The sequence below is a fragment of the Pundamilia nyererei genome, unplaced genomic scaffold, assembly GCF_000239375.1.
Source record: "Pundamilia nyererei isolate P.nyererei 1_Seehausen unplaced genomic scaffold, PunNye1.0 scaffold00419, whole genome shotgun sequence".
Classification (NCBI taxonomy): domain Eukaryota; kingdom Metazoa; phylum Chordata; class Actinopteri; order Cichliformes; family Cichlidae; genus Pundamilia; species Pundamilia nyererei.
Window position 1 is genome coordinate 241,673 of NW_005187820.1, and position 25,955 is coordinate 267,627.

A 25,955-nucleotide genomic window follows, 5' to 3' on the forward strand; every position below is an offset into this window, starting at 1 on the left:
AACAGCATCTCCCGCTACAACCACCCCACCTACGACCGCAACAGCATCTCCCGCTACAACCACCCCACCTACGACTGCAACAGCATCTCCTGCTACAACCACCAAAACCACGGCAACCACCACTACCAGCCCCACAGCAACAAGCACCCGCGCTCCAGCAACAAGCATGCTTCACACTACTACGTCCAGAGTCACCTCCACCACACCTGTGAGTACCCCACCTCTGTTTGATGCTGTTATTTTAGAGGACTTCAACATGCGAGCACGCCTGTCTTCATACCTGATTAAAATGGTGTTTAGACGTGTTCAGGATGTTGTGTTGTGTTTGGCGGTAGTTCACGCCGGTTAACTCCAGATCAGTTTTATTCTCCTTGATTTTGATCTTTGACTGCAAGCTACTTGTATGAAGAAGATCAGTGGGAAACCTGCCAGATGTTGGCAGAGGTTTGGTTTCCTGTGACTGGTGTGGTTTTGGTGCTCCGTGGGAGCGTTGCTTCCAGCTGAAGCAGATGGTTGGGTCTGTGGAGCTGGTGGAGAGCAAATTGAGAGCTCAAAGCCAGTACATACTGAGTGTATGAAAAGACGATCACACTCCTGTGTTACTATGGAAACACAGTATTAATAGTATTATTTTACTCTACCATGTTGACCTGGTAAAGCTCTCCAGACTCTTTTTTATTCTGAAAATCAAAGTCAAATGTAGTCAAGAGGTCGAGTCTCAGAACACGACTTCCGTGTTGAAATGAAGATCGTGTATGAGTAACCTCAAAGTGTGTTTCCTGTTTACCGCTCACTGAGCGACTCCGTCCATCACTAGAGTGAATCAGCCAGAGTTTTGGCTGGCTGATTGGGACCCACACCCAGTTTCACACCTTGGCTCAGGCGATTAGAGGATCATCAGGGGTCCTTTTGTCCCCTGTGGGGGGAAACTCCCACTAGGTTTATATCTGGGACTCTCCACCATTTGACCTTAGAACTGAAGAAGCTTCTCGGATGAGAGGTGAAACGTCTTCAAGCAACTTAAAGAAGTCCAAACGCTTTTCTTTGCAAGCTCCTTTGATCAAGCAGTTCAGACACATTTTATCAGAGGCGATGAAGAAGCATAGACTAATGAATGACTTAATCAGTGGTGGAAATAAAGAGGAGGTGCAGCCTCTGTGTGTGGTTTAAGGTCTGATTTTGCAGTGATGAAGATGAAGAAACGGTGTGCGTGCAACATAAAGCAGACTTTGATGCTGCTCATACATAAATAGAGCGAGCCTCTGGTGTGAGGCTGTTTCCTGATTGGATAACTCAACCCCAACAATAGCCCACTCTGATGGTAGCGATGGAGCTCAGTTTGATGCTAAAGGTTATGGAGAAAGTCCGAGGCGGGCAGGAAGGAAAGCAGGGCGGGGTGTGCAGAACGTGCCTCTGCTCGCTGAGGGAAAGTTTAAAGATCAATGGACCCAGAGAGAAAAGAGTCACACGGGTCCGGGATGCAGGAGAAAGAAGTTCCAGATCATTTCAGCCTCTGGAGCTGATGGAGGAAACCTCCAGCTCCTCTCTGGACCAAAGTACTTCAGCTGAAAGATGTCTGTAACTGTCAGTGTGTCAGAGGAAGCGTGTTTCTTACCGAGCGGTCAGATTTAAATCAGGGATGCTCAGATGTGCCGCTACATGTTTGATTCTTGGATTCGTTTGGGGCGCAAAGACGGTGAGTTACCGGATCATTTATCTACATCCGCTTTCTGTTGTAAGCCAAAGACCAATAAGTAATACGGAGGCAACCTGACAATGGTCTGTGGTGACAGTGGGAAGGAAGAACTCCTTTTAGACAGGAAGAACCCTCCAACAGAATCAGGCTCAGGGGAAATACACAACAGAGTGCTTTGGGCCCTCACTCGTACTCTTTTCATTTCTTAGAGAGTGTAAGCACTACAGAAACAATAAAGTGCCTTATTTTCTGAGAGTGCGATGTTAATAGAGGAACTTTTTACCTCTGTGCAGGCATTTAAACACTCGTGTCACGAGTATGAACCCTTTGGTTTGATCCCAGGAGGAGACAACCTCCTCTGCATTTGCATTGCGAAGGCCATTTGTGTAAAAAAGACATCAGACACCAGGCCTTTGAGTTTCACAAACACCATTTGACCCTGACCCTTCTCTCTGTGACCTCCTGATGCAGGTCCAGACCTCAGAGGGTCCCCGATGCTCCGCAGACCTGAAGGAGATCAGCTCCAGCTCAGACTCCATCGCGGTGCAGGTAACGTCCGCCGGTCTGTCCTGTAACTTCAGTCTGTTCTGCATTCTGGACTCATGGTCCAGTCCTGCCCACTGCAAGTCTGATGGAGAGACCAGCAGCGCCACCATCTGTAATATAACGGGACTGCAACCCGGGACAGTGTATCAGCTGACAGCGGTTTCCAGGAAGGATGGCGAGATTAGCCACGGGACAGTTCAGACAGGTAGGAGCGCACCTGAAGAGTGAAGCTGCAGTTCAGAAGTTAGCACCTGAGTGCTCTGTGTAGCTATTTTAACTTTACCGTCACATTACTTAGAACAAGCTCCGCCCCTTTCTCATGACACCCGTGTACGTGTGCTCCCCATCATCGATAAACCTCCTGCCATTATTGATTATTGATCATATTATGTTTTAGAGCGCGCCAGGTTTTTAAACTTCAAGCAATAAAATCAACATTTCTAAAAATAATACGGTTAAAATATTCAAACTTGTAACTTCCAAGATTCAATATCTCTGGACCTGCTTTACTAACACGTGCATGAAAACAAAAAAATCACCATCAGATTTAGGGAAACATGTTAGTAAATCAGACTGTGCCCACTGCCTGCGTACGGCCAGGTGAAGTTGAAGAGCGCTGCAACGATGTAAGAGAGAAACCTGCACTGCTAAGCCAAGAAAGAAGGAGAACGTCCGGCTGCAGAAACCTTTAAAACACTTTCCTAACTCCAAGGAAGAATCCAGATCAGGGACCGCTTTCCATGGGAGTGATGACTGTTTTAAATAACAGAGAGATAAATAAATCAGGCTGAAATAACGGGCTGCTGAATATTGTTTCCCCTCAAACAGCGACTGTGGCTCCACAATGTTTGGAGTGAAACGAGAAGCAGACAAGAAGAAAACGTGGAGACGAGGAGGACGTGATCTGTGAGAAGAAGAAGCATTTCGGTGCTTATAATGTTTTGGAAAACTTTAATTAGAGTCTAAAAGGCAATAATAATTATTAGCAGTCGTTTCAAAGACGTGTGCTTCCTTACGATGGACCGGCATCTGTGCACTGTTGGTAAATGAGGCCGATTAATGCTTTGCTTTAATGATTACAAGTGTTTTCCAAAAACATGCCTAAACTAACCCAAACCCTGACCTCCCCCCATCACTGAACTGATCCAGGACCTGCTGCAAACAAACGAAGGAAGTGGCTGAGAGCAGAGGAGGGTGAGGAGGGTGAGGAGGGGATGTTTCTGGAAACAAACACTCAAGATGAGATGAAGACCATTGTTAGAGAGTGTTTCTGTGTTTATCAGGAACTTTCTGGAACGAGCAGCTGCCTCCGAGCTTCTCTGGTTTTCTCTCAACATTGAAAATGTTCCTGCTCTGTTCACTTTCGTCCCAATTAATACGTTCACATCAGGACGGTGACTGTCAGACTGAAGGCTGGCCGTGAATCACATGGACACGTTTCCTCTGCTGCAGTTTGAAGACCACTGTTCAGGGTAAGGTGGAGTCAGGCGTTGCTTGCTGTGCCTCGGTCCAGTCGTCTCGTAAAAGTCACAGAATCATTTGGATCTTTACAAGTCTGTTGACGTTTCTGGAGCTTCGCAGCTCGTGCTGTGTGGGTCGGACATTTTGTCCTTGGGGTGTTGCCAGCCTTCCAACAGCAAGCAGGGAAGTCTGCTCAAACAGGAAGCCATCACGAAGAACAGGCCAGAGTTCAGGACCGGGGGGGTTGTCCTCATCATCCTGTCCCACCCAGCCTATTTTTTTCAGTTTCCTGTGTGGACTCATGCTGCCTCCGTGAAAACGCTCTCATTCTTTTAGCTGCTCGAACAAGCGTGTGGGCCTCTGCAGCAGCACAGTGTAAGAATCACTGCGCCCACGACCACCAACCACATGGGGAATTCACCAAAGCCAGTAGAAGTTCACAATTCTAGATGCCAAAACATAAATATAAACCCGGTCATTAAAAAGGCGTATTAAACCACTAACATGGTGGCAGGTCATGCTACATGTAGGGCGGTCACCAACAGACTGCACACTATGGAACAAAGCTGATGCTCAGCGGTGCTGACGACTAAACTGAAACTCAGACCCACCTGGATGCAGATGTTTTAGCTGCTTCTCTAAATTGGAAGTCTTTCCTCCTCTGGTTTACAGGATAGTAGTGTTGGCTTTGGGAAATCATTTACCATCTCTTGGTCATCCCTCTGAAACGCACAGTCTTCCCTAGCCGACTCTACCAGAGCAGTTGTGACAGCTGCACTAATCGCCAATTCACGTGTTGTTTTCGATGTTCTTTTGCTCCTTCTTCTTTTTCCTTTGCGTCTTTTTTCTGCAACTAATCCAAACCACAACCCCACCCATGATCCTCGACCATAACCTCCCAGTCCAACTCAAACTCCAAATCTGTCCCCAAACCCACCATAAACCTGTCCCCTTCCATGGTCTTCAACCCGCAATCCAAACTTGTACTCCTTTGAACTCAACCCAAATCTCAGTGCCCACCGCAGTCTGTACCAGAAACCCAACCCCAATCCAAACACTACCTCCAACCCTAACCTTAATCCCAGCCTGTCCCTAAACTCAGCCTAGACCTTTCTCCAAGCAGGAGCCACAGCCTGATCCAATCTAAAGTGTTTCTGAATGAACAGCAACAGATACACCAGAACCAAACCAAACCCCCTGAAATCTGCTGCTACAGTTCAGTGTCTTAGTTTTAAAAAACTTTGATTATCCAAATATTAATTAATGGAAAACAAAAGCGCTGTAAAATGTCATTTCAAAATAAAATGTCCTGTTTTCAGTGTGGGTATACACTGAGTGTCCTCTCCTGTTTCAGACCCAGTTGGCCCAGCTCATCTGGACCTCCAGCTGGACCCAGCTCAACCTCATCATAAAAGCCTGTTTATGGTTCTAAGCAGCTCGGCTCTGACGGTGTCCTGGACTCAGTCTACCGGTCGTGTGGACTGGTACGATGTGACTCTGGAGGACACGAGCTCCGGATTCCGGCGCAGGACCAGAATCAAGGGCTCTGCAGCCTCCCAAACCGGGTTCACCTCCCTGATTCCCGGGACTCTGTACAAAGTCAGTGTGGTAGCTTCAGCTGGGAACAAGAGCGCCTCACCTGTCCACGCAATGACAGCTACAGGTGAGCTACAACACCTGCAGAATCTTCTCACGTTCAAGTTTTATTATTGTACAGGTAGCAACAGCACATCACTACCAGCAATGAAATTCTTACACTCAGAGGGATATGTTGCTCTGGAACATGATTAGAATGCACCTGACTGGCTGAGAGCTTATCACATGATCAATAATAATAAAAACATAGAGCTTTAAAAAGGAATAAAACTAAAACAGTTCCAGAGCAACTCATTCAGCGTGAAAGTGGTTTAAAAAGAAAAACAGTGACCATCACAGTGGTGTCAATACCCTCTGATCTCTCCACCACCCCTCTCTCCCTGCCTCAGCTCCCTCCTCAGTGGACGGCCTGCAGGTGGCGTCCTCTTCCTCACACAGCCTCGGGGTGACTTGGTGGATCGGCTCGGGTCGCACGGAGAACCTCAGGGTTCTGCTGAGGGATCGGGCTGGTGTTCTGCTGAAGAACATCACTCTGAAGAACAGCAGCACCTCGGCAGAGCTGGATGGTCTGCACCCAGGGACCCCGTACACCATCACCGTGGTAACAGAAGCAGTCGGCCTTCAGAGCTCCGCCTCGACAGCATCCGTCACAGGTAGCGAAAGCACTGACCCGTGTTTGAATCTGAAGTAATCTGAGTACATGAGTGTTTCTAAAATACCAAAACACTCGATGGACGTGTGAACTGTAAATTTAGAGATTCGCCCTCATGTCCAGGTCTCTGAACCTTCATCCACTTTCTTCCTGCACCTTAAAAAGCGGTTTGATGCTGTAGACGATGAAACAAAGATATGGAGTTAGCGGATTTCAGGTCAGGGACTCATCTGCAGAACAGATTCTACTTCACCATGCCATCTACAAATACCCATAAACTGGGAAATACAAATAACCTGCATTAAAAACACTGAGCTCAAAGCTCACCTACATCTGAGTGTGGTTATCCCCAGAACACCTCCACAAACTCCTCCGATCATCAGCAGGGAGCAAAAGGCGTTCACCTGGAGAGACCCGACAAGCACGTGTTAGTAAAACAACACCCGCAGACAGATGTGAGCTACGATGTCTTCAGAGCTCCAATCAGCAGGAAGCTGCAGCAGGGATACAGGAAGTCACGGCTAAAATGAGCTTGAGGAGACAACCTTTCGTCTGTTTCTCAACCTTTCAACCAGACATGGACGTAAAATGACGTCTTTTCAGAGTTCACGACTGACCAATCAGAATTAACCGTCTGAGGTCATCATTGCTGACCCTAACCCCACCCACACTTTGCAGCATCGGGTTTGAGTCCCAAATATCTGTGGAGGCATCTACAATGTGAACATCGCTGCGTTTTATTTCTTATTCCGCAGAGTTTAACAGCGTCGTTAAATATCTTTGTTGTTTACAGTCCACAACGTGACCTCGGTCATCTGTTTTTCTGGTTCAGACTTTAATGCGTTGAAGTGGCAGTGAATCCACTCAGCGAGGCTGCGTCCTGCTGTGTCATCTTAAACGAGTCACGTGTTTGTCGGACAGCCGACCAGCTGTGAGATTTGCAACCGATAGACTTTACCTCGGCGTTGTTAGCCTGTAAAATAGTTTCAAATATTTCTGTCAGCATGAAGTTAATGAAGTTGTCTTCATTCCTCTGAGCGTTCGAGTTTCGGCGTGAAGATAAAAACTGGATCTTCGTCGTCCTGCGGCTCTGTTTTTCTTTCCAGCAGCAGCGGCATTTCCGGGATATTTCAGACCTTTCTCCCTCACGCCCTTTCTCTGTCTACAGCTGCTCACCTCACCCAGCCTCTTCATCGCTTCAGTAAATCTGTTCACACGTGGCACAGACTCTCCACCCACACCACATTACATAAACGCCCATTAATCATTGTATTGAAACACTGCTGCTGTTTCCAGGTGAACACATGAGACAGCTGGTAAAGTTCAGGTGAAACAGGAAGAAGAGGAGAAAACTGTACAAACATGAGTCTAACGTGGGTCCTCCTCCTTTTCTTCAGCCCCAGCACAAGTGTCACGTCTCGTCCTCGAAAACAACGGCAGCTCAGACCACCTGCGGGCCTCCTGGCTCCCACCTAAAGGAGGGGTGGAATCCTACCTGGTGACCCTGAGGGCTCCAGGATCCGACACTCAGCTACGCCACCTTCTCCCCAACATCACCCAAGTGGAGTTTGAGGGCCTGACCCCTGGGCGTAGCTACGAGGTGTCAGTCAGTTCCTCAGCAGGCAGTCAGAGCACCGAGAGCAGGAGCACAGCGAGGACAGGTGAGTTCAGCTCAGAGAGCAGGTACAGAGGGAGTTACAGGTACATGCCGTCGCGTCAGGTGGAGGTGAGAACGCTGGACCACAGACTCAGACGCCCTCTGCTGGGGGGTCTGTGTTGTTTTTATTGCTTTTAATTTCCCCGTCTGTCTTGTGCTGTTTCAGTACCTGACCAGGTGTCAGCGCTCTCTATGTCGGCTGATGCTCGAACACTGTGGCTCCGCTGGCTGCCCCCCAGAGGCGACTGGGAGAACTACAGCGTCATCCTGAAGAACGGCTCGGTGGTTCTGGCAAATGAGACCGTCAGTAAGGCAAGCAGGCAGCACGCCTTCTCCGTCCTCAGCCTGGTCCCCGGACGACTCTACAGTGCAGAGGTCACAGTTCACAGTGGCGTTCTGAGCAACACAGCACGCTGCAGCAGTCAGCTGGGTCAGTTCACTTGAAGTCTGAACTTCCAAAATGAGTCGGTATCAGTGTTGTTGACCCTACCCCTTCCTCTCTGCAGCGCCGTGGCCCGTGCAGCAGCTGCTCGTACGCCAGGCTGACGAAACCTCACTGAGCGTCCGGTGGAGTCGGCCGCCCGGACAATGGGACGGCTTCACCGTGCTCCTCAGGTGGGCAACCGCTGCTGCCACCATTGTAGATCAGAGAGTCCTCGGCTGGGAGGCCAAAGAGTGCACTTTCAACAGCATCACGCCTGGGGGCCAGTACATCATTACCGTGACAACCAACAGCGGCAACCTGAGCAGTTCCGCCTCTGTGACGGCACGGACCAGTACGTCACAGCGACGATGACGATGCCACGATTGTAGTATCAATGAAGCATTATTGTTGTTCCTGTTGTAATGCGTTTCCTTTCTCCACCCCCTCAGCTCCGGCTCAGGTCAGTGGGCTGCGGCTCTCCAACCTCGGCAGCACCGACAGTCTGCAGGCGCGGTGGGCACCGGCCTCCGGATATCTGGACTCCTACCAAGTCTTGCTGGTTCACGACAGCAGCGTCATCAAGAATGAGAGCGTGATGGCCAACATCAGCAGCCTCAGCTTCCAGGCCCTGAGACCGGGCGCCCTGTATCGCGTGGTGGTGACCACGGTCAGAGTGGGACACATCTCCAGACAGACGGTGTCCGAGGGACGCACAGGTAAGAAACGCCAGCAGTCGTTTCAGGAACAACACGAGGGTGGAGTCGAGCTGCAGCTTAAACAAAGTGCTCACGCTGTGGGAGATTTATCAGCATGAAGGCTGTACCAGTGAGTCACACCTGACAGCAATGAGAACAGCTCGTTTATTTCTGGTAACCCTGAATTAACCTGAGGAATTAAAACATAACCCAGCTAAACAAACTGTGCCAGTGTTGTCATTAACACTGCTAATTGTTAACAGCATTTATCAGTCATATAACTGGACAGAAGTTAATGCGCATCAAGTCTTTCAGAAATAAAAACAGGTGTATATGTGACGTAATAATAGTATAATTGATCATAATAAGATCAATAATACCATTGATTATGTATTGACTCTGTGTATTTCAGACACATTCTTACTTTGTGTGCTTGTTGAACTGAGAGCAGGATATTAGTGAAAAGCAGGAATTTGTGAGGAATTTTCAGGAAGCGCTGATGACAGAGAGACTTCCCATCAGGGCGGAGCTTCATTGTTCTTCACCAGTGCCAGCAGCCGTTGTATAACTTGCAGAGGACTTTATGAAGATCACAGAACATACAGAGCGTGCAGAGTAGTCACGATTTCATCTTTGAAACGGATCAAAATAAACAGCAGGAAACATGCTCATCCGCTTTGATCCAGGTGGCTCGGAGAATGAATGTGTGAGTGGTTGTTACAAAAGAGAGTGCTGGTGTGAATGAGGCGCCTCTGGGAGAAGAGAGGCGCCGTGTAAGGATCAGTCGCTCACTTTGATGATATCAGGAGCGAGAGGTCATCTGCGTTTTAATTTTACTCTGAGATGTTTTTCTAAAGCTTCTGGGTTTGGAGCTCACAGTGTGCAGACATGGTAGAGCATTGCTACACCACAGCATCATGATTCAGTGCTCCCCCCGTGTGATCTCTGCATGCTCTCTGTGCTCCTGTCAGAGTTCTCCACAGGTGCAGGTTTTGTTGAACAGAACAGAATATCTTACCTGTTGTTGTAACAAGTACAAAAAATATAAAGTGCAGTCCCTGCGGTGTCAAAAAGTTTAAATATAATTAGAAGAAGAATAAAAATGAGGTAGAACACATCATTCAATAGGGCTCTCTGCAGAACGCTGCAGCACGGGTTTTAACTAGTAAAAGAACATTTGGGCATATTACTCTGGTTCTGGCCTCCTTACACTGGCTTAAAATTGTACTGAGGATCTATTTCAATTTTTTTTTACTGGTTTTTAAATCCTTAACTGCTCTGGCGCCTGTATATTTGCCCTACGTCCCCCCTCGTTCACTCAGCTGAGCAGCTGTTGCTCTCAGGCCCTAACGCTGAAACTTAGAGGAGATCAAGTGTCCTCTACTGTGGCCCTGAAGCTTTGGGATGATCTTCCTCCTCACATCAGGCAGTCTACCTCAGTGGTGGTCTTTAAATCCAGGTTAAAAACTCATTTTTATTCACTGGGCTTAAACTGACAGTGTTATCAGTCTTTGTTCTAATGCTCCAGCAGTGGGAACAGCCGTCCCCACGAGTTTGAAGATGTTTTTGAGACTCAAAATGTGCTTTTAGTGTCACACTTAGGTTATGGTTAGGGTAATCTAAGGTACGAAAACGAGTGTGCTTGTGTGTTTACTCTGACTCCGCCCTCTTCCTACCCCCTCAGTGCCGGCGGCAGTGAGCGATGTCAGGGTCAGCAACAACGGGCGCATGGACTTCCTCAGCGTGTCTTGGAGTCAGGCTGTAGGTGAGGTGGACAGATACCTGGTGACCCTGAGTGACCGGGAGAGGACCATTCACACCCTCACCGTGCCCAAGTCGACCCCGACATGCGTTTTCGACTCGCTGGTGTCTGGACGCCTCTACAACATCTCCATCACTACCTGCAGCGGTCTCTACAAAAATCAGACGTTCATCCAGGAGAGGACACGTATGTACAGCACTCACAGCATCGACCAGTCAGAATTTTAAACCATGTTGCAGTAAAGTCGGCACTTTAGAACAATTCATTCAGTTTGTAAGTGTTAAACAGCAAAAATGATACCAACACGTGCTTGTCCAGGTCTATACACACCTGGCTCTGTACCTGCTGCACCCTTTTTGCACAAAACACCGTAAACTCCGGTATCATCAGTCTTGTCTGATTATCCTCCATCAGAGCCGTCGAAGGTCCAGAGCCCCACAGCGACCCACAATGCTTCGGACAGCTACCTGAAGGTGTACTGGCGTCACGCTGCTGGAGACTTCGACCTGTATCAGGTGTTCATCAAGCACAACAACGTCTTCCTGCAAAACAAGACAGTTCCAAAGACGGAGCACAACTGTGTGTTCACCGGCCTGGTGCCCGGCAGACTCTACACAGTGCTAGTGACCACGTGGAGCGGAAAGTACGAAGCCATTGCCTCCACCCATGGCAGCACCTGTGAGTGACCTTTGACCTCAGTCGGGCTCATTAGGAACATGAATGCTGCATCATTCGGCGAGTAAACTAGATGATACATGTCAGGATGCAGTCGAGCTCAGCAGGCGATAGATCGATCGGTGAGAAGGAAAGAAAAACTGTATTTGTTGCCAGATCTGCTGCTGCTCCTCCTCTTTGAGGGACGCTAGCTGAGATGTTTCGGTCCATCTGGGAGGAGACCCCAGACATGCTATGTCCCTCAGCTGGACTTGAAACACCTCTGTGTCCCACGAGAACAGTAGGGGACTGGGCATTTTTGATGATGGGTGGATGGATGATGGGTGGATGGATGGATACATGAATACTTGTTTATATCACGTTCATATGTTTTGCTTGTTACAACACAATAAGATGTGGGAATAAAGCACCAAGTTTCAGATCTGAACCAGGAGGAACAAAGAAACATGTCCCGGTCGTTGTGTCCTTGGGCAAGACACTTCACCCGTTGCCTACTGGTGGTCAGAGGGCCCGGTGGCGCCAGTGTCTGGCAGCCTCGCCTCTGTCAGTGTGCCCCAGGGTGGCTGTGGCTACAATGTAGCTGCCATCACCAGTGTGTGAATGGGTGGATGACTGGATGTGTAAAGCGCTTTGGGGTCCTTAGGGACTAGCAAAGCGCTATACAAATACAGCCATTTATCAGCAGATGTTCTTGTCTCTCAGTATCTCTGCAGGAGTTTTGATATGCTTAAACAGCAGCAACGTCCTTGTTCATTTCAAATTCAAAACAAAGCAAATCTGCTCTCTGAGGCTCCTGGAGACTAACTGTGGGTCATGTCATGTCCATCCTTCAGTCCCGGCGGCAGTGCGTTCCCTGACTCTGGCTGGGCGGGGCACCGAGGACCTGCGGGTGACGTGGATGGCAGCTCCGGGTGACGTGGATCACTACGAAGTGCAGCTGCTGTTCAGCGACATGAAGGTGTTTCCTCCCATCACTCTGGGCAGCGGTGTGAGGGATTGCGTCCTGTCATCACTCACACCTGGGCGGCTTTACAAGATCATAGTTTCCACGTACAGCGGCACCAATCAGAAGGCCCGGTACATAGAGGGTCGCACAGGTCAGAGGTCACAGAGGTCTGCTGCCTCTAAACATCACACCACATAATCCAGCACTCCATGTTCAAAAAGGAAAATCTTGGTAATTTACAGTTTACAAAACATCCTGAAAATCTGTTACGGCTTATTTGTAGAGTCCTGCACTTTGCTGTCAGGTGGACAATGTCTGTGAAGATGTTTGTGAAGTTTCTCAGTCAGCCAGGTCAGTCTAAGGAGCTTGGAAAGAAAAGCGTTGGGAATTCTTTAAGATTAGTGAAGATGTTTCATCTGAGAAGCTTCTCCAATTCTAAGAGAGTCCCAGATTTTTAAGCCCTATTGTGAGTGTCCCTAAGAGGGTCATGATGTGGGTGACTCACACCTTGGGTCATTTGATCACATGATAGGGTGGGGCAAGGTCTCACAATGGGTTCAACCCAAATCCACACCCGTTTTCACATGTTGGCTCATGAGGTTAGGCAGAGGAGGGGGTACACGACCCTCGCTTTTCTTTCCAAGCTCCTTAGACTCACGTACACAACATATCAGGGAAGTTAAATGCCTCCTGGTGGCGCTGCAGTTTCTCAGCAGTTGCTCTGGGAACAGTATCTCTACATCTAAATCAGCAGCAGCAGGTAGCTACAATTAACCAGATTACCACTAAGACTTATTACCACCATTATTACCATCATCATTAAACCTTGACGTAAAGAGCAAAAATGCTGTAGATCAAAAGCTCTTTGTCATCTTTCAGTTCCCAGTAAAGTGAAGAACATCCACATTAGCAACAGTGGAGACAGCAGCAGTCTGATGGTGAGCTGGACTCCTGGTCCGGGCGATGTAGACGGATTCTCCGTGTTTCTGTACAGAGAAAGCCGAAAGTTAAGTACCCGAAGCGTCCTCAAGCACCAGAACGAGGTGACGTTCGGCTCCCTGCAGCCCGGCCAGGTGTACACCATCATGGTTCAGTCTGTGAGTGGAGACCTGGTGAACAACAACACGGTCACAGGGCGCACAGGTTAGAGGACACACCTCTGTACAGTGAATATACACCATGCTGTCGTACAGATTAGCTGGTCCTTACTGCGCTCTGCATCATCCCTGTGTTCCTCAGTCCCCTCTGCAGTGACAGGGCTCCAGGTGGACTCCCACCACACCACCTGTAGTATCCAGGTGAGCTGGCAGGAGGCTCTGGGTGTGGCTGATGGATATGTCCTCCAAGTTCTGGACGACAGAGGCAGCATGGTGAGAAACGTCTCTCAGCACTTTGGACACACCTGGCAGCAGTTTGACGGCCTCACACCAGGAAAGAAGTATCGAGTGGTGGTCCAGACCACCAGCGGCGGGGTCCACAGTGTTGGGGTCAGCACTGAGGCTCGGACAAGTAAGACTTCCTGTTTCTCACTTTGAATGTGATGGAGGAAAACCTGATGTTTTATACAGTGGGATGCAAAAGTTTGGGCAGCCTTGTTAATAGTCATTATTTTCCTGTATAAATCGTTGGTTGTTACAATAAAAAGTGTCAGTTAAATAAATCACATAGGAGATACACACAGTGATATTTGAGAAGTGAAATTAAGTTTATTGGATTTACAGAAAGTGTGCAATAATTGTTTAAACAAAATCAGGCACGTGCATAAATTTGGAATCCACAAAAAAAGAAATGAAATCAATATTTAGTAGATCCGCCTTTTGCAGAAATTCCAGCCTCTAAACACTTCCTGTAGGTTCCAGTGAGAGTCTGGATTGTGGTTAAAGGTATTTTGGACAATTCCTCTTTACAAAACATCTCTCGTTCATTCAGGTTTGATGGCTTCCGAGCATGGACAGCTCTCTTTAACTCACAGCACAGGTTTTCAATAATATTCAGGTCTGGGCTGAGATGAACGTTCCAGGACGTTGTACTTGTTCCTCTGCATGAATGCTTTAGTGGATTTTGAGCAGTGTCTCGGGTGGTTGAAAGATCCAGCCCCGGCGCAGCTTCAGCTTTGTCACTGATTCGTGGACATTGGTCTCCAGAATCTGCTGATACTGAGTGGAATCCATGTGTCCATCAACTTTGACGAGATTCCCAGTCCCTGCACTGGCCACACAGCCCCACAGCATACCACCATATTTTACTGGAGGCAGCAGGTGTTTTTCTTGCTGTGTTCTTTTCCCTCCATGCATAACGCCCCTTGTTATCCCCAAATAACTCAGTTTTAGTTTCATCAGTCCACAGCATCTTATTCCAGAATGAAGCTGGTTTGTCCAAATGTGCTTTAGCGGCTCTGTTTGTGCTGTGGGTGGAGAAAAGGCTTCCTCTGCATCACTCTGCCATACAGCATCTCCTTGTGTAAAGTGCACCGAGTGTTTGAACGATGCACAGCGACTCCATCTGCTGCAAGATGATGTTGGAGGTCTTTGGTGCAGGTCTGTGGGTCGACTCTGACTGTTCTCACCGTCGCTTCTGTCTATCCGAGATGTTTCTTGGTCTGTTACTTCGAGCCTTAACTTGAACTGAGCCTGTGGTCTTCCATTGTCTCGATATGTTCCTAACTGTGGGAACAGACGGCTTACATCTCTGAGACAGCTTTCTGTGCCCTTCCCCTAAACCATGATGGTGAACAATCTTTGTCTTCAGGTCATCTGTGAGTTGTTTTGAGACCCCAGTGTTGCTACTCAGAGAATATTAAAAGAGGAGGGAAACTTACAATTGACCCCCTTAAATACTCTTTCTCATTATTGGATTCACCTGTGTATGTAGGTCAGGGGTCACTGAGCTTACCGAGCCAATTTGAGTTCCAATAATTAGTTCTACAGGTTTTGGAATCAATAAAATGCCAACGGTGCCCAAATTTATGCACCTGCCTGATTTTGTTTAAACAATTATTGCACACTTTCTGTAAATCCAATAAACTTCATTTCACTTCTCAAATATCACTGTGTGTGTCTCCTATATGATATATTTAACTGATGTTTTTTATTGTACCAACCAACAATTTATACAGGAAAATAATGACTATTAACAAGGTTGCCCAAACTTTTGCATCCCACTGTACATTTTATAGACAAGTCAGAATATTTTGAGAAAGTATTTAGTTGACAAAACTCCAAAACACAAACTTAACAATGTGGTGTATGCTGTACAGTGCAGCGAGGAATGCTCAGACCTCTACATTGGAGAGACCAAACAGCCACTTCACAAGCGCATGGCACAACATAGAAGAGCCACCTCCACAGGGGATGCCAATGTTCACATTTTGGACAGAGAGGACAGATGGTTTCAAAGAGGAGTAAAAGAAGCCATTTATGTCCACTGTGAGCGACCATCCTTGAACAGAGGCGGTGGTTTACAACACAAACTGTCTGCCATCTATAATCCAGTTTTTAGATCCTTCCCAGACGCCTTAACGCCCACTCACATCCTGGGCCATCTGACCTCAGGAAACCAGGGTTGGGGTCAGGTTTCACAATGAGCTCACCCGAAACCCTGGCTGATTGTGACCCACACCCGTTTTCACACCTTGGCTCATGTGAGCAGGTAGAGGATCATCAGGGGGTCCTTTGTCCCCCTTTGGGGGTGGGGGGGGGGTACTCCCACAGGGTTTAAATCTGGGACTCTCCACCATTTGACTCTAGAACTGAAGAAGCTTCTCGGATAAGAAGTGAAACGTCTTCAAGCAACTTAAAGACGTCCAGACGCTTTTCTTTCCAAGCCCCTTAGACCAGCGGTCCCCAACCCCCGGGCCTCGGACCAGTACCGGTCCATGAGTCGTTTGGTACCGGGCCGCGAGAGTTGAGGCTCAGGTGTGAAATGTTTGGTTTTCAGGGTTTTTATCGGTTTTCAGCGTTATTTTGTTATCGTTTTTATCGTTTACTCGGCTTTCCTGGGTCTTTTCACGTGTGTTATGAATAAATCTTCTTTTTTTCGGTACCAGTACTAGTTTTATTTTGTTGTATTTATCCGCGACACCTTAAAGGTCGGTCCGTGAAAATATTGTCGGGCATAAACCGGTCCGTGGCGCAAAAAAGATTGGGCACCGCTGCCTTAGACTATTTAGTTGGAACAATAATGAGAAAGAAGATGAATAACTCACCAGGTTCTGGTGGTTTGACCTAAAATCGATTTACAGTGATGTGTGAGAAACTCTTGATTTCTCTCCTCAAGTACACAGTATGATTGATGAAATTTAGTGAAAGTTAAAAGCTTCCCTCGTCCCTTCTCCTGTAGACCCAGCGGTGGTCACCAATCTGGCCGTCACTGCAAACACCACCACCAGCCTGTCCTTCCACTGGTCGCCACCAGAGGGAGACTTTCAGCTGTATGAAGTTTTTCTGTATGATCGTAATGACCAGCTGCACGAGAAAAAGCGCGTCCAGTCCAACAGTCAGCAGTGTACTTTTCAGGGCCTCAGACCTGGTGCTCCTTACAAGATGTTGATCCAGATCCACAGTGGAGACCAGACCAACCAGACCTCCATCTACACCAGAACAGGTGAGACCAGCTGGTCCTCCAGAGTACACGGTCCTTGACTGGAAATAAAATGTAAAGGATATTATGCCTTCTGTACCGGAAGAGTGGATTTGCAGATTGTATCAGTGATCGTGTTTCTCTTCAGTCCCGTCAGCTGCAGCGTTCCTGAAAGCTAAGAGTGGAAACCAGTCTGACAGTCTTTGGGTAAACTGGGAGCATGGTGGAGGTGATTTAAGTGGATACCAGCTGTATCTCTACAACCCCAACGGTTCTCAGCAGGCCATGCATCAGCTGGGCTCAGAGGCCACAGGGTTCATCTTCTCAGGCCTTGTAGCGGGTCGCCTGTATCGAGCTGAGGTGCTGAGCCAGAGCGGCGGGCTCAGCAACAGGGCGAGCACCCTGGGCCGGACGGGTAAGATGCAGCTTCTGTTAGAGCTCAGATCACCTCAGTATTCCTTGATATTCAGTCAGCAGTTTCAGTGGTTTAGCAAAAGGCATTTTTCCAGTTTTATCAGTGCAGCACACAGTCGCAACATAAAGTAACAAGAGACATTTTAAAACATAAAGTCTAGAAACACGAGGAGCAGAACAGAAGAAATCCTAATTTTAAGCAGAGACACACGAATCGGAATAGTTTCTGATCAGCAACAAATCCTGTCCCTCCTCAGCTCCCAGACCACCTGCCTCCATCTTGTTCAGGGGGGTGACCAACACCTCCCTGGAGATCACATGGAGCGGCCCTGTGGACTCCGACTATGATGACTTTGACCTGCAGTGGACTCCTCGGGACCGGCTGTCCATCATCAATCCGTACCACACCCGGACGTCCAGCAACCGCATCCTGAGGGGGATGTTCCCTGGACGGCTCTACAACTTCAGCCTCCGCACCGTCAGTGGGACCACAGAGCCTGGGGCCACACCTACCTATAGCACACCTATCCGCAAAAGCATCCGCACCAGTAGGTGGCAGCACTTTATGTCAATTCTGATGTGAATTGTCATGTGGTTTCACTCCATTACTTTCGTCTACAGAGCCAGAGAGAGTCCACAGCCTCCACTGTCGCCCTCAGAGTTCCACCTCCATCTCCTGCTCCTGGGTAACCCCGGACACTGATTATGACTCCTACACCATCGAGTGTCTCCACAAGGATTCCCACACACTGATGTACTCCAGACTCGCTGAGCAGGACTCCAACAGCTACATCATCACTGAGCTGGAGCCTCACAAACACTACACAGTCTCTGTGAAGGTCATGTCTGGTGGGAAGCCCAGCGACGAGGCTCAGGACAACGTGGTCACCATGCTTGACCGTAAGAGCGAGTGGAAGTTAACATGTCCTCAGCATGACGGAGGGTGTTTAACATGCTGTCCTCCTGTTGACTCTTGAAGGTCCTCCTGTGCCCCCCTCCGGTACCCGGGTCAGTGAGCAGTCTGCTGTGGTCACCAAGTCCTCCATCTCCTTCCAGTTTAACTGCAGCTGGTTCAGTGACGTTAATGGAGCTGTTAAGTACTTCACTGTAGTGGTGACTGAGTCTGAAGGTGAGCAGCATCCACATAAGGCCAGTTTACTGGAATTCTTCTAATTGGATGATCCTCCTGAAAAGAATCTGTAGTAACTCCTCTTGGATCTCCTTCCTGTTGTTCTGGTCACCTGACTTCACTTGGTGGTATCGGCCTTAAATTGTGTGTTCTGTCATTTTTTTCACCATTCCCTCATACCTCTTCTTTTGGGATAAATAATGGATAATGGGATGGATTATGGAATTATGGATGATGATGAAATAATAATGAGTGCATGTTGACATTAATAATACACAAATGAATAGATGGATAACTGAAACAATAATGGATGGACAGATAATAGGATGCAATAATCTAATCCTGAATCTTCTGGTTTGTTTTTGAAGATGTTAGCCTAATGCAGCTGGAGCAGAAGCACCCACTGCCCTCCTACCTGGACTACAGCTCCAACAGCTCCATCAGGTCCTACCAGACCAGCTATTTCCCCAGCCGATGCACCGAGAGCCCTGACAGCACCACCCAGAGCTTTAACATCACCTTGGGGACTGGGATGGACTTGCTAGGGGGCACCTGTGATGCCAGAGGCTCAGACCAGGACCCAGAGTCTAGTGGAGAGCTGAACCACTTCTGTGATGGACCCCTGAAGCCAAAGACTGCCTACAGGTACTGAAAAATCCTCTGCATGAATGTCAGGTACTTGACTCCGTGTCCACTTCCTCCAAACTGCAGCACTCCAGGGCAGTAGACTGACCAGAAACCTGGAGCCTTAATGGTTTGTTAGAACCAGCTTATCATCTCTGAAACTTTCAGCCCTGTAGACTTTTTGCTCCAGCGTTACCTCTAAGGTCAGGCGTTGCGTGAATAACCTTAGGGGCATCTGTGTTTGTCTCCAGGATCAGCGTCCGAGCTTTCACTCAGCTGTTTGATGATGATGCAAAGGACTTGAGTGTCTTGTCTCCACTGTTCTCTGACACCTGCCTATCGCAGCCCATCATCACTGAGGCTGGTGAGAACAAACCTTAGCTCGATTAAAATACACCCGAGGTCAAGCTGGGACGAGCAGGTGCAGGTGAAAAATTCAGAAAAGTATCACAGTTGTGTTTCCTCCTGCAGAGCCTCTGAGCGGTGTCATCGAAGGTGTAAGTGCTGGACTCTTCCTCGCTGCTGTGATTGTGGGAATCACTGCTCTGTTTGTCTGCAGGCACAGAACTCGCAAAGTGTGAGTATCAGAGGATGCACCTGTCTGTAAGGTACACCTGCTTATCTTTGTTTAGGTTAAACGGTGCTGCTGTGTTTCCACCAGTGAGGAAGAGAGGCTGGAGGTCAGGATAAATATGAGGAGAGAGAGAGCAGCAGCGGGGAACCAGCTGGGTGTCAGAGGGTAAGTAATCAATAATCAATAATGTTCAGGGATGTTTGCACAGTGACTCACCTTTCATAACACTCTATACAACACATTTGAAATGAAACAGTAAGAGTGCAAACTCTCACCACCGTTGATATGAAATAAAATCATTAGAGTTTTTTACCCAGAAAGTTGATCCTGTTCATCTGGACGTCTTCAGTGGGAGAAATGTTTCATTATCATCAGGTGACTTCTTTAGTCCCAGCTGACTGCAGGTATCAACCTTATAAGCACCTGCACAATGACTGAGTCTAGCACCACTGGTGACCAATGGGCTGTGAGGTCAGTTTATGATCATTAATATGGAAAATGTCACGATCACCGATCTGTGATCATTGATCGATGGCCATGAGTCTCACAGCATTGTAAGATGGTGACCCTTAGGCCCCCTCCTCGATTCAGAGATGGTCTCCACAGGTCTTTTGGAAGGACGATAGTTTCAGTCACTGTGCAAATGTCCTGTTCATAAGGTTGAAACCTGCAGTCAGCTGAGATTGAAGAAGTCACCTGGACGATGATGAAACGTTTCTCCCACTGAAGATGTCCGAATAAACAGAATCAGCTTTCTGGAATTCCCTTACCTGCATGATACACTGATGGACATGCATGTCCTCTAAAATCCACCAGGGGGTGCTGCAGCACCTTCAGCTCCCTTACCTGCTGAAGGTATCACAGGCAGCATCAGAACTGAACTGATACTACAGTCAGAGTACTTTTTGCCTTTGTTTCTGCAGACATGTGATTGCATTGTGACAGCTTGTTTTTTCTTTCAGAGGAGGTTCTGATTAATGCATGTAGTACTGCATGTAGTACTGCATGTAGTACTGCATGTAGTACTGCATGTGTGTACAGATGAAAATGCATCATTAGGTTTAAACTCTGAGGTCTCTCTCTCTCTCTCTCCCTGCCTTTTGCTCCTCAGCAGCCGTCGAATCTCCAGGTCTGTAATCCCGTTCACACTGCTTCAGGTTCATCTTTGACCTTTTGTGAATTTTTCTGGTTTTAAATGTTTTCTTTTCTCCTGCAGTCCCATTAAGATTGTGAACTTTGAGTCTCACTACAGCAAACTACAGGCTGACTCCAACTACCTGATGTCAGAGGAGTATGAGGTCAGCAATCAATAAAACTAATTTGTTCCTCTTTGAAAGACCCCAGCTTCAGCATATCACATCCCCCAAGAATAAAAAACTTGTGGCAACATTGAGGATTGTGAAGGATGTTAGATCCAGGGTTTATCCTGTCTGTTTTCACTATTTTGACGTTTAAGAGTGTTCAGAGTGGGCCTTTGTTTGTGTTGTGAATCGCTTTTATTTTCTCCCTATCAGGATCTGAAGGACGTCGGTCGTAACCAGCCTCTGGACTCGGCTCTGCTGCCGGAGAACCGGGGAAAGAACCGATACAATAACATCCTGCCCTGTGAGTCAAGAGCCCACAGACACAATAAGAGATCACCGGGTTGTAGAAGGTCTGGGTCTAACTGCCTTTCTCGTATTCAGACGACTCGACGAGGGTCAAGCTGTCCTACGTTGATGACGACCCCTGCTCTGACTACATCAATGCCAGTTACATCCCAGTAAGTCAGTACAGACTTGACATGCACCACACTGGAGACTCATTCAAAGTGCAGTAAAGAGTGAAAACATAAAAACATGCAGTGCATCTTAGTTTTTACTCAGGTGAGTAGGGCCACCTAATAGCTTCTCCTTCATCGTTACTTCATTTCGCAGCTTGCCAGTCGGTGTTTTTTGGTGACCATACAATGATTGCAACACAAACACACCTGGCTTAGTTAGGACAGGGTTTAATTTTGGTTGGATGTGAAGAAGTCCATTGCAAAGACTGATCTCGATAAAGACTCATTTAGAAGTTAAGAGCAGGATGGGTGAAGACGAGATGATGAAGCTGGTCTCTGAAACCTGAGACAAAGACGATAAAGTGTTTACCGAGGTTAGAGAGCGTGTGAGCAGTAGCATCATTTTCTCATAGACTCCTATAAGTCAGTCACAGGGGTTGTCCGAATTTCGGGGGGTTCACGCTCTCTGTTTTCAGGGTAACAGCTTCCGGCGGGAGTACATCGCCACACAGGGTCCTCTGCCTGGAACTAAAGACGACTTCTGGAAGATGGTTTGGGAGCAGAATGTCCACAATGTGGTGATGGTCACTCAGTGTGTGGAGAAAGGAAGGGTGGGTAGCACAGAGGCAATGATTACAGAAACCATCTTCACAAACTCATCAGCCTGAAACAGTGAGGTTTTCCTCCTCTTCCTCCATCCAGGTGAAATGTGATCACTACTGGCCGTTCGATCAGGATCCTCTGTACTACGGAGACCTGATCGTCCAGATGCTGTCAGAATCGGTTCTACCTGAGTGGACGATCAGAGAGTTTAACATCTACAGCGTACGTTTCATTGACAGCTGTCATCTTTGTTACAGAACCGGTTTGAGTGCGAAAGACGGCTCGAACGCTTGTTTCGTTTTATTCTTGAGAAACAAGAAAACGATCCCACCTCAGTTTAATGTGACTGTGCGTTGCAGGAGGAGCAGCTCGGCTTCAGCCGCCTGGTTCGTCAGTTTCACTACACGGTGTGGCCGGACCACGGTGTCCCAGAGACCACTCAGTCCCTCATCCAGTTTGTCCGTACTGTCCGAGACTACGTCAACAGGACTTCGGGATCTGGAGCCACTGTAGTCCACTGCAGGTACCTCATTGTGCCCTTAAAATATCAGCCTCTTCAGAGTGACGAACCACTGAATTCCTAGAATCTCAAACTGTGTGAAGCATCACATGGTCAGATGAGAAGTAATTATAGCTAAACCAACAGAAACCTCATAGTCTGAGAACCCTTGTGTTTTTCACCAGTATAACACGCTAATTTGTGTTTGTGGACTAATGTGGACCATCCTGCTCATTAGCTGTGGTCAGTATACGACGTGTTTTTTGACTGGACTTTGGTCTTTTTGTCAGCGCCGGTGTGGGCCGGACGGGGACTTTCATTGTCCTGGATCGAGTGCTGCAGCAACTGGACGCCAAAGACACGGTGGATATCTACAGCGCCGTGTTTGACCTGCGACTCCATCGATCCCACATGGTGCAGACTGAGGTAGGACCAATGCTTCATGGGGGCAAACGTTTGTATGCCGTTATGTGGCATCTATCTCTGCACTTTTAATCGACTCTTCCTTTTCTGTGTGTCAGCCATATTTGTAGTTTGAAAATTGTTTAATCTGGTATGATGACTGAAATTTCACATTTGGGATTTCAGCACTGAAACTGCTGCTGAGAACCTGAATGAGTTCAGACTTATTATTTACATACTTCAATTTGTTTTCATGTCTGATGCTATGAGATGGTCCAGAGATGTCCTCTGAGAGCTTTCCTGAGCTGAGCAAATGTAAATATTAAATATATCAATGGAACCCAAGATCTCCTGTTTACAAGACGGGTTTTTTTCAGTTTGTCCTGACTGGCTAATCTGTGTTTCTAAAACCGGTCCTGACAAACACCTGAAGGCACTCAGTCACAGGTGACTAAAATAATCCCCCAGGCTGAAATGATAGACTCCTGTAATAATCCCATAATCTCTGCTGTCAGACTGAAAATGATATTTTGTAATCTGAGCTCAGGTGTGACTCACCTGCCACCTCTCCACAGGTGCAGTATGCATACCTGCATCAGTGTGTCAGAGACGTTCTCAGAGCCAGGAAGCTACGCAGCGAGCAGGAGGGAATGTACAGGATGTGAGGCGGTGAGTCATTGATAACCTTCATATTATTGATCCTACATATCAGATTACCACCCTCAGATTATGAACACATTATTGACAGATTATTGGTCCTTTTTACGGGGTGGCTGTAGCTCAGGTGGCAGAGCAGATCAGCCACTTACCAGAAGGTCGGTGGTTCAATCCCAGGCTGCTCCAGTCTGCATGCCAAATATCCTTGGGCAAGATACTAACCCCAAGTTGCTCTCCGATGCGTTTATTGGAGTGTGAATGTGTGTGAATGTTAGATACTCAGCACTTAAACTTAGAAGAAGTGCCTGTGTGAATGGGTGTGATTGGGTGAATGAATTAGCTGTGTAAAGCGCTTTGAGTGCTCAGACAGAGAACAAAAGCACTATAACCAGTCTGTTTACCATTTAACAGACGTGGAGCCTCAGATTAACATCAGGTTATTGACAGGTTAATGACAGGTTATTGACGGGTTATTTATGGGTTATTGAGAAGTTATTGACGGCTTATTGACAGGCTATTGACAGCTCATTGACAGGTTATTGACAGGTTAATGACGGCTTATTGAGAAGTTATTGACAGGCTAGTGACAGATTATTGATGGGTTATTGACATCTTATTTATAGGTTATTGACAGGTTGTTGCCGTTTTATGACGATTATTGACAGGTTATTAATGGGTTATTGACGGGTTATTTATGGGTTATTGAGAAGTTATTGACGGCTTATTGAGCCGTTATTGACAGGTTAATGACAGATTATTGATGGGTTATTGACAGGTTATTTACAGGATACAGATGGGTTATTGATGGCTTATAGAGAAGTTATTGACAGGTTACTGACAGGCTATTGACAGCTCATTGACAGGTTATTGACAGGTTAATGACGGCTTATTGAGAAGTTATTGACAGGCTAGTGACATATTATTGATGGGTTATTGACATCTTATTTATAGGTTATTGACAGGTTGTTGCCATTTTATGACGATTATTGACAGGTTATTGATGGGTTATTGATGGCTTATTGACAGATTATTAACAGGTTACTGACAGATTATTGAAGGATTATTGACAGGCTACTGACGGCTTATTGATGGGTTATTGGTCCTTTCCACAGACGCTGACCCTGACCGTAACGATTGTACTGACTGCTGAGCCATTGCTGAGCTCTTCAGAGAGACATGTCCATATATTTTTCTACAGTGTTCGTATGTCACAGAGAAATGTTTATAACTTTAATTTGTTTTAATTTATGTTCAGCTGTGTGATGTCTTTCTGTATAGATTATCTATAGATTATTGGTTGTATCATCTCCTATGTGTTTGATTTGCTGGAATATTGGCTCCAGTTTCTTGGTTGAGTTTCTGTTGTCCTGTTTATATCTCTGTCACAGGTGCTCATACCTGTAAGTTTACCTGTGCTTGTACCTGTAAGTGTACCTGTGCTCGTCTGTATGTGAGCAGCTTATTAAACACACAACACAAAATTATCAGCTCTCTAATTATTCATCCAGAAACTCTATGATAATCTGAGCAGGATTATTTCAGTACAACTGAACTCTGAGCGCAAGAAAAAAAAGAACATAAAGCTTCTAAAACAAAAGATGTTTTTCACTATGAATTATGGGACGAAATCGTCTCCTCTCCTGCTTCAGTGCTTCCTAAAGGAGATCCTATCCGGTCTTTAACTGATGATCTGATAAATCCTGCTTCCGGGTCCAAACTACTCTGCGTTTAATAAGTCTGTTGTGTTTTTAACATGCTTTGTATCTTGTTATACAGGGTAGGCCATTTATATGGATACAGCGTAATAACATGGGAATGGTTGGTGATACTAAAGTCCTGTTTGTGGCACATCAGTATATGTAAAGGGGCAAACGCCTCAAGATGGGCGGTGACCATGGTGACCATTTAGAAGTCGGCCATCTTGGATACAACTTTTGTTCTTTCAATAGGAAGAGGGCCATGTGACACATCAAACTTATTGGTAATGTCACAAGAAAACCAATGGTGTGCTTGGTTTCAACGTAACTTTATTCTTTCATGAGTTATTTACAAGTTTCTCTTTGTTCACAGCCATTGACATGTTGAAGAGGTTAACACGTGAGGAGCGGATCGAAATTGTGTTGCTATCTGGTGAAAGCAGTTTGTAACTCTGATAGCTCTGCTATCATAATCAATCTCTCAGTCAGAACATGCTATATCATGTTCAGGTGTAAACTAGCGAGCAAACTTCCTGCTAACTTCTAAATCTGTTAAACTTCATAAATCCTTTTCCTTTTTAATGGATGCCTGGATGTTAAACTTAATTGCTACACCTGGTAAAGCAGCCACACTGATCATTTTATTACAGATCCAGGCTTCGTGCCCAGGGTTGGCAAGCCACGACCATAGCTGGACTGGCCATCGGCATACCAGGCATTTGCTCGGTGGCCCAATTATTATTATTATTATTATTATTTTTGTAACGGTATAAACAATGAAAGGTGGTGGATTGGCCAGATGCTGGCTGGTGTGTAAAAATAACTCAGTTGTTTGGTGGTGGCTATGGCGGTGCTTCCACAGATTCAGTAACATTAGCAAGTGGTGGAGGCCAGCAGGTGGATGAG

General features: G+C 47.0%; 1 protein-coding gene across 3 annotated transcripts in view; it reads left to right on the forward strand.

Annotated features, from left to right (window-relative positions):
• ptprbl (protein tyrosine phosphatase receptor type B, like) overlaps nt 1-24,836 on the forward strand; it is a 30,027-nt gene extending 5,191 nt beyond the window's left edge. For 2 of the 3 annotated variants that reach the window (XM_005753305.2, XM_005753306.2), the window contains exons 3-34: nt 1-208; nt 2,168-2,447; nt 5,058-5,366; nt 5,689-5,952; nt 7,349-7,612; nt 7,775-8,038; nt 8,115-8,384; nt 8,482-8,748; nt 10,412-10,675; nt 10,904-11,167; nt 11,998-12,261; nt 12,990-13,253; nt 13,350-13,619; nt 16,449-16,712; nt 16,837-17,103; nt 17,360-17,650; nt 17,724-18,002; nt 18,082-18,231; nt 18,600-18,876; nt 19,107-19,219; nt 19,327-19,432; nt 19,517-19,594; nt 20,541-20,558; nt 20,646-20,727; nt 20,944-21,034; nt 21,115-21,191; nt 21,668-21,802; nt 21,894-22,016; nt 22,154-22,317; nt 22,584-22,719; nt 23,271-23,364; nt 24,465-24,836. The exon at nt 1-208 ends at the window's left edge or, in 1 of these variants, runs on beyond it. In XM_005753305.2, the coding sequence (XP_005753362.1) occupies nt 1-208; nt 2,168-2,447; nt 5,058-5,366; nt 5,689-5,952; nt 7,349-7,612; nt 7,775-8,038; nt 8,115-8,384; nt 8,482-8,748; nt 10,412-10,675; nt 10,904-11,167; nt 11,998-12,261; nt 12,990-13,253; nt 13,350-13,619; nt 16,449-16,712; nt 16,837-17,103; nt 17,360-17,650; nt 17,724-18,002; nt 18,082-18,231; nt 18,600-18,876; nt 19,107-19,219; nt 19,327-19,432; nt 19,517-19,594; nt 20,541-20,558; nt 20,646-20,727; nt 20,944-21,034; nt 21,115-21,191; nt 21,668-21,802; nt 21,894-22,016; nt 22,154-22,317; nt 22,584-22,719; nt 23,271-23,360 (6,193 nt within the window). In that variant the 3' untranslated portion in view covers nt 23,361-23,364; nt 24,465-24,836. Of the gene's footprint in view, nt 209-1,458; nt 1,697-2,167; nt 2,448-5,057; nt 5,367-5,688; nt 5,953-7,348; nt 7,613-7,774; nt 8,039-8,114; nt 8,385-8,481; nt 8,749-10,411; nt 10,676-10,903; nt 11,168-11,997; nt 12,262-12,989; nt 13,254-13,349; nt 13,620-16,448; nt 16,713-16,836; nt 17,104-17,359; nt 17,651-17,723; nt 18,003-18,081; nt 18,232-18,599; nt 18,877-19,106; nt 19,220-19,326; nt 19,433-19,516; nt 19,595-20,540; nt 20,559-20,645; nt 20,728-20,943; nt 21,035-21,114; nt 21,192-21,667; nt 21,803-21,893; nt 22,017-22,153; nt 22,318-22,583; nt 22,720-23,270; nt 23,365-24,464 lie in introns of those variants that run through there. The other variant, XM_005753307.1, reaches the window with a different exon arrangement.
• Nucleotides 24,837-25,955: the final 1,119 nt, after the last annotated feature.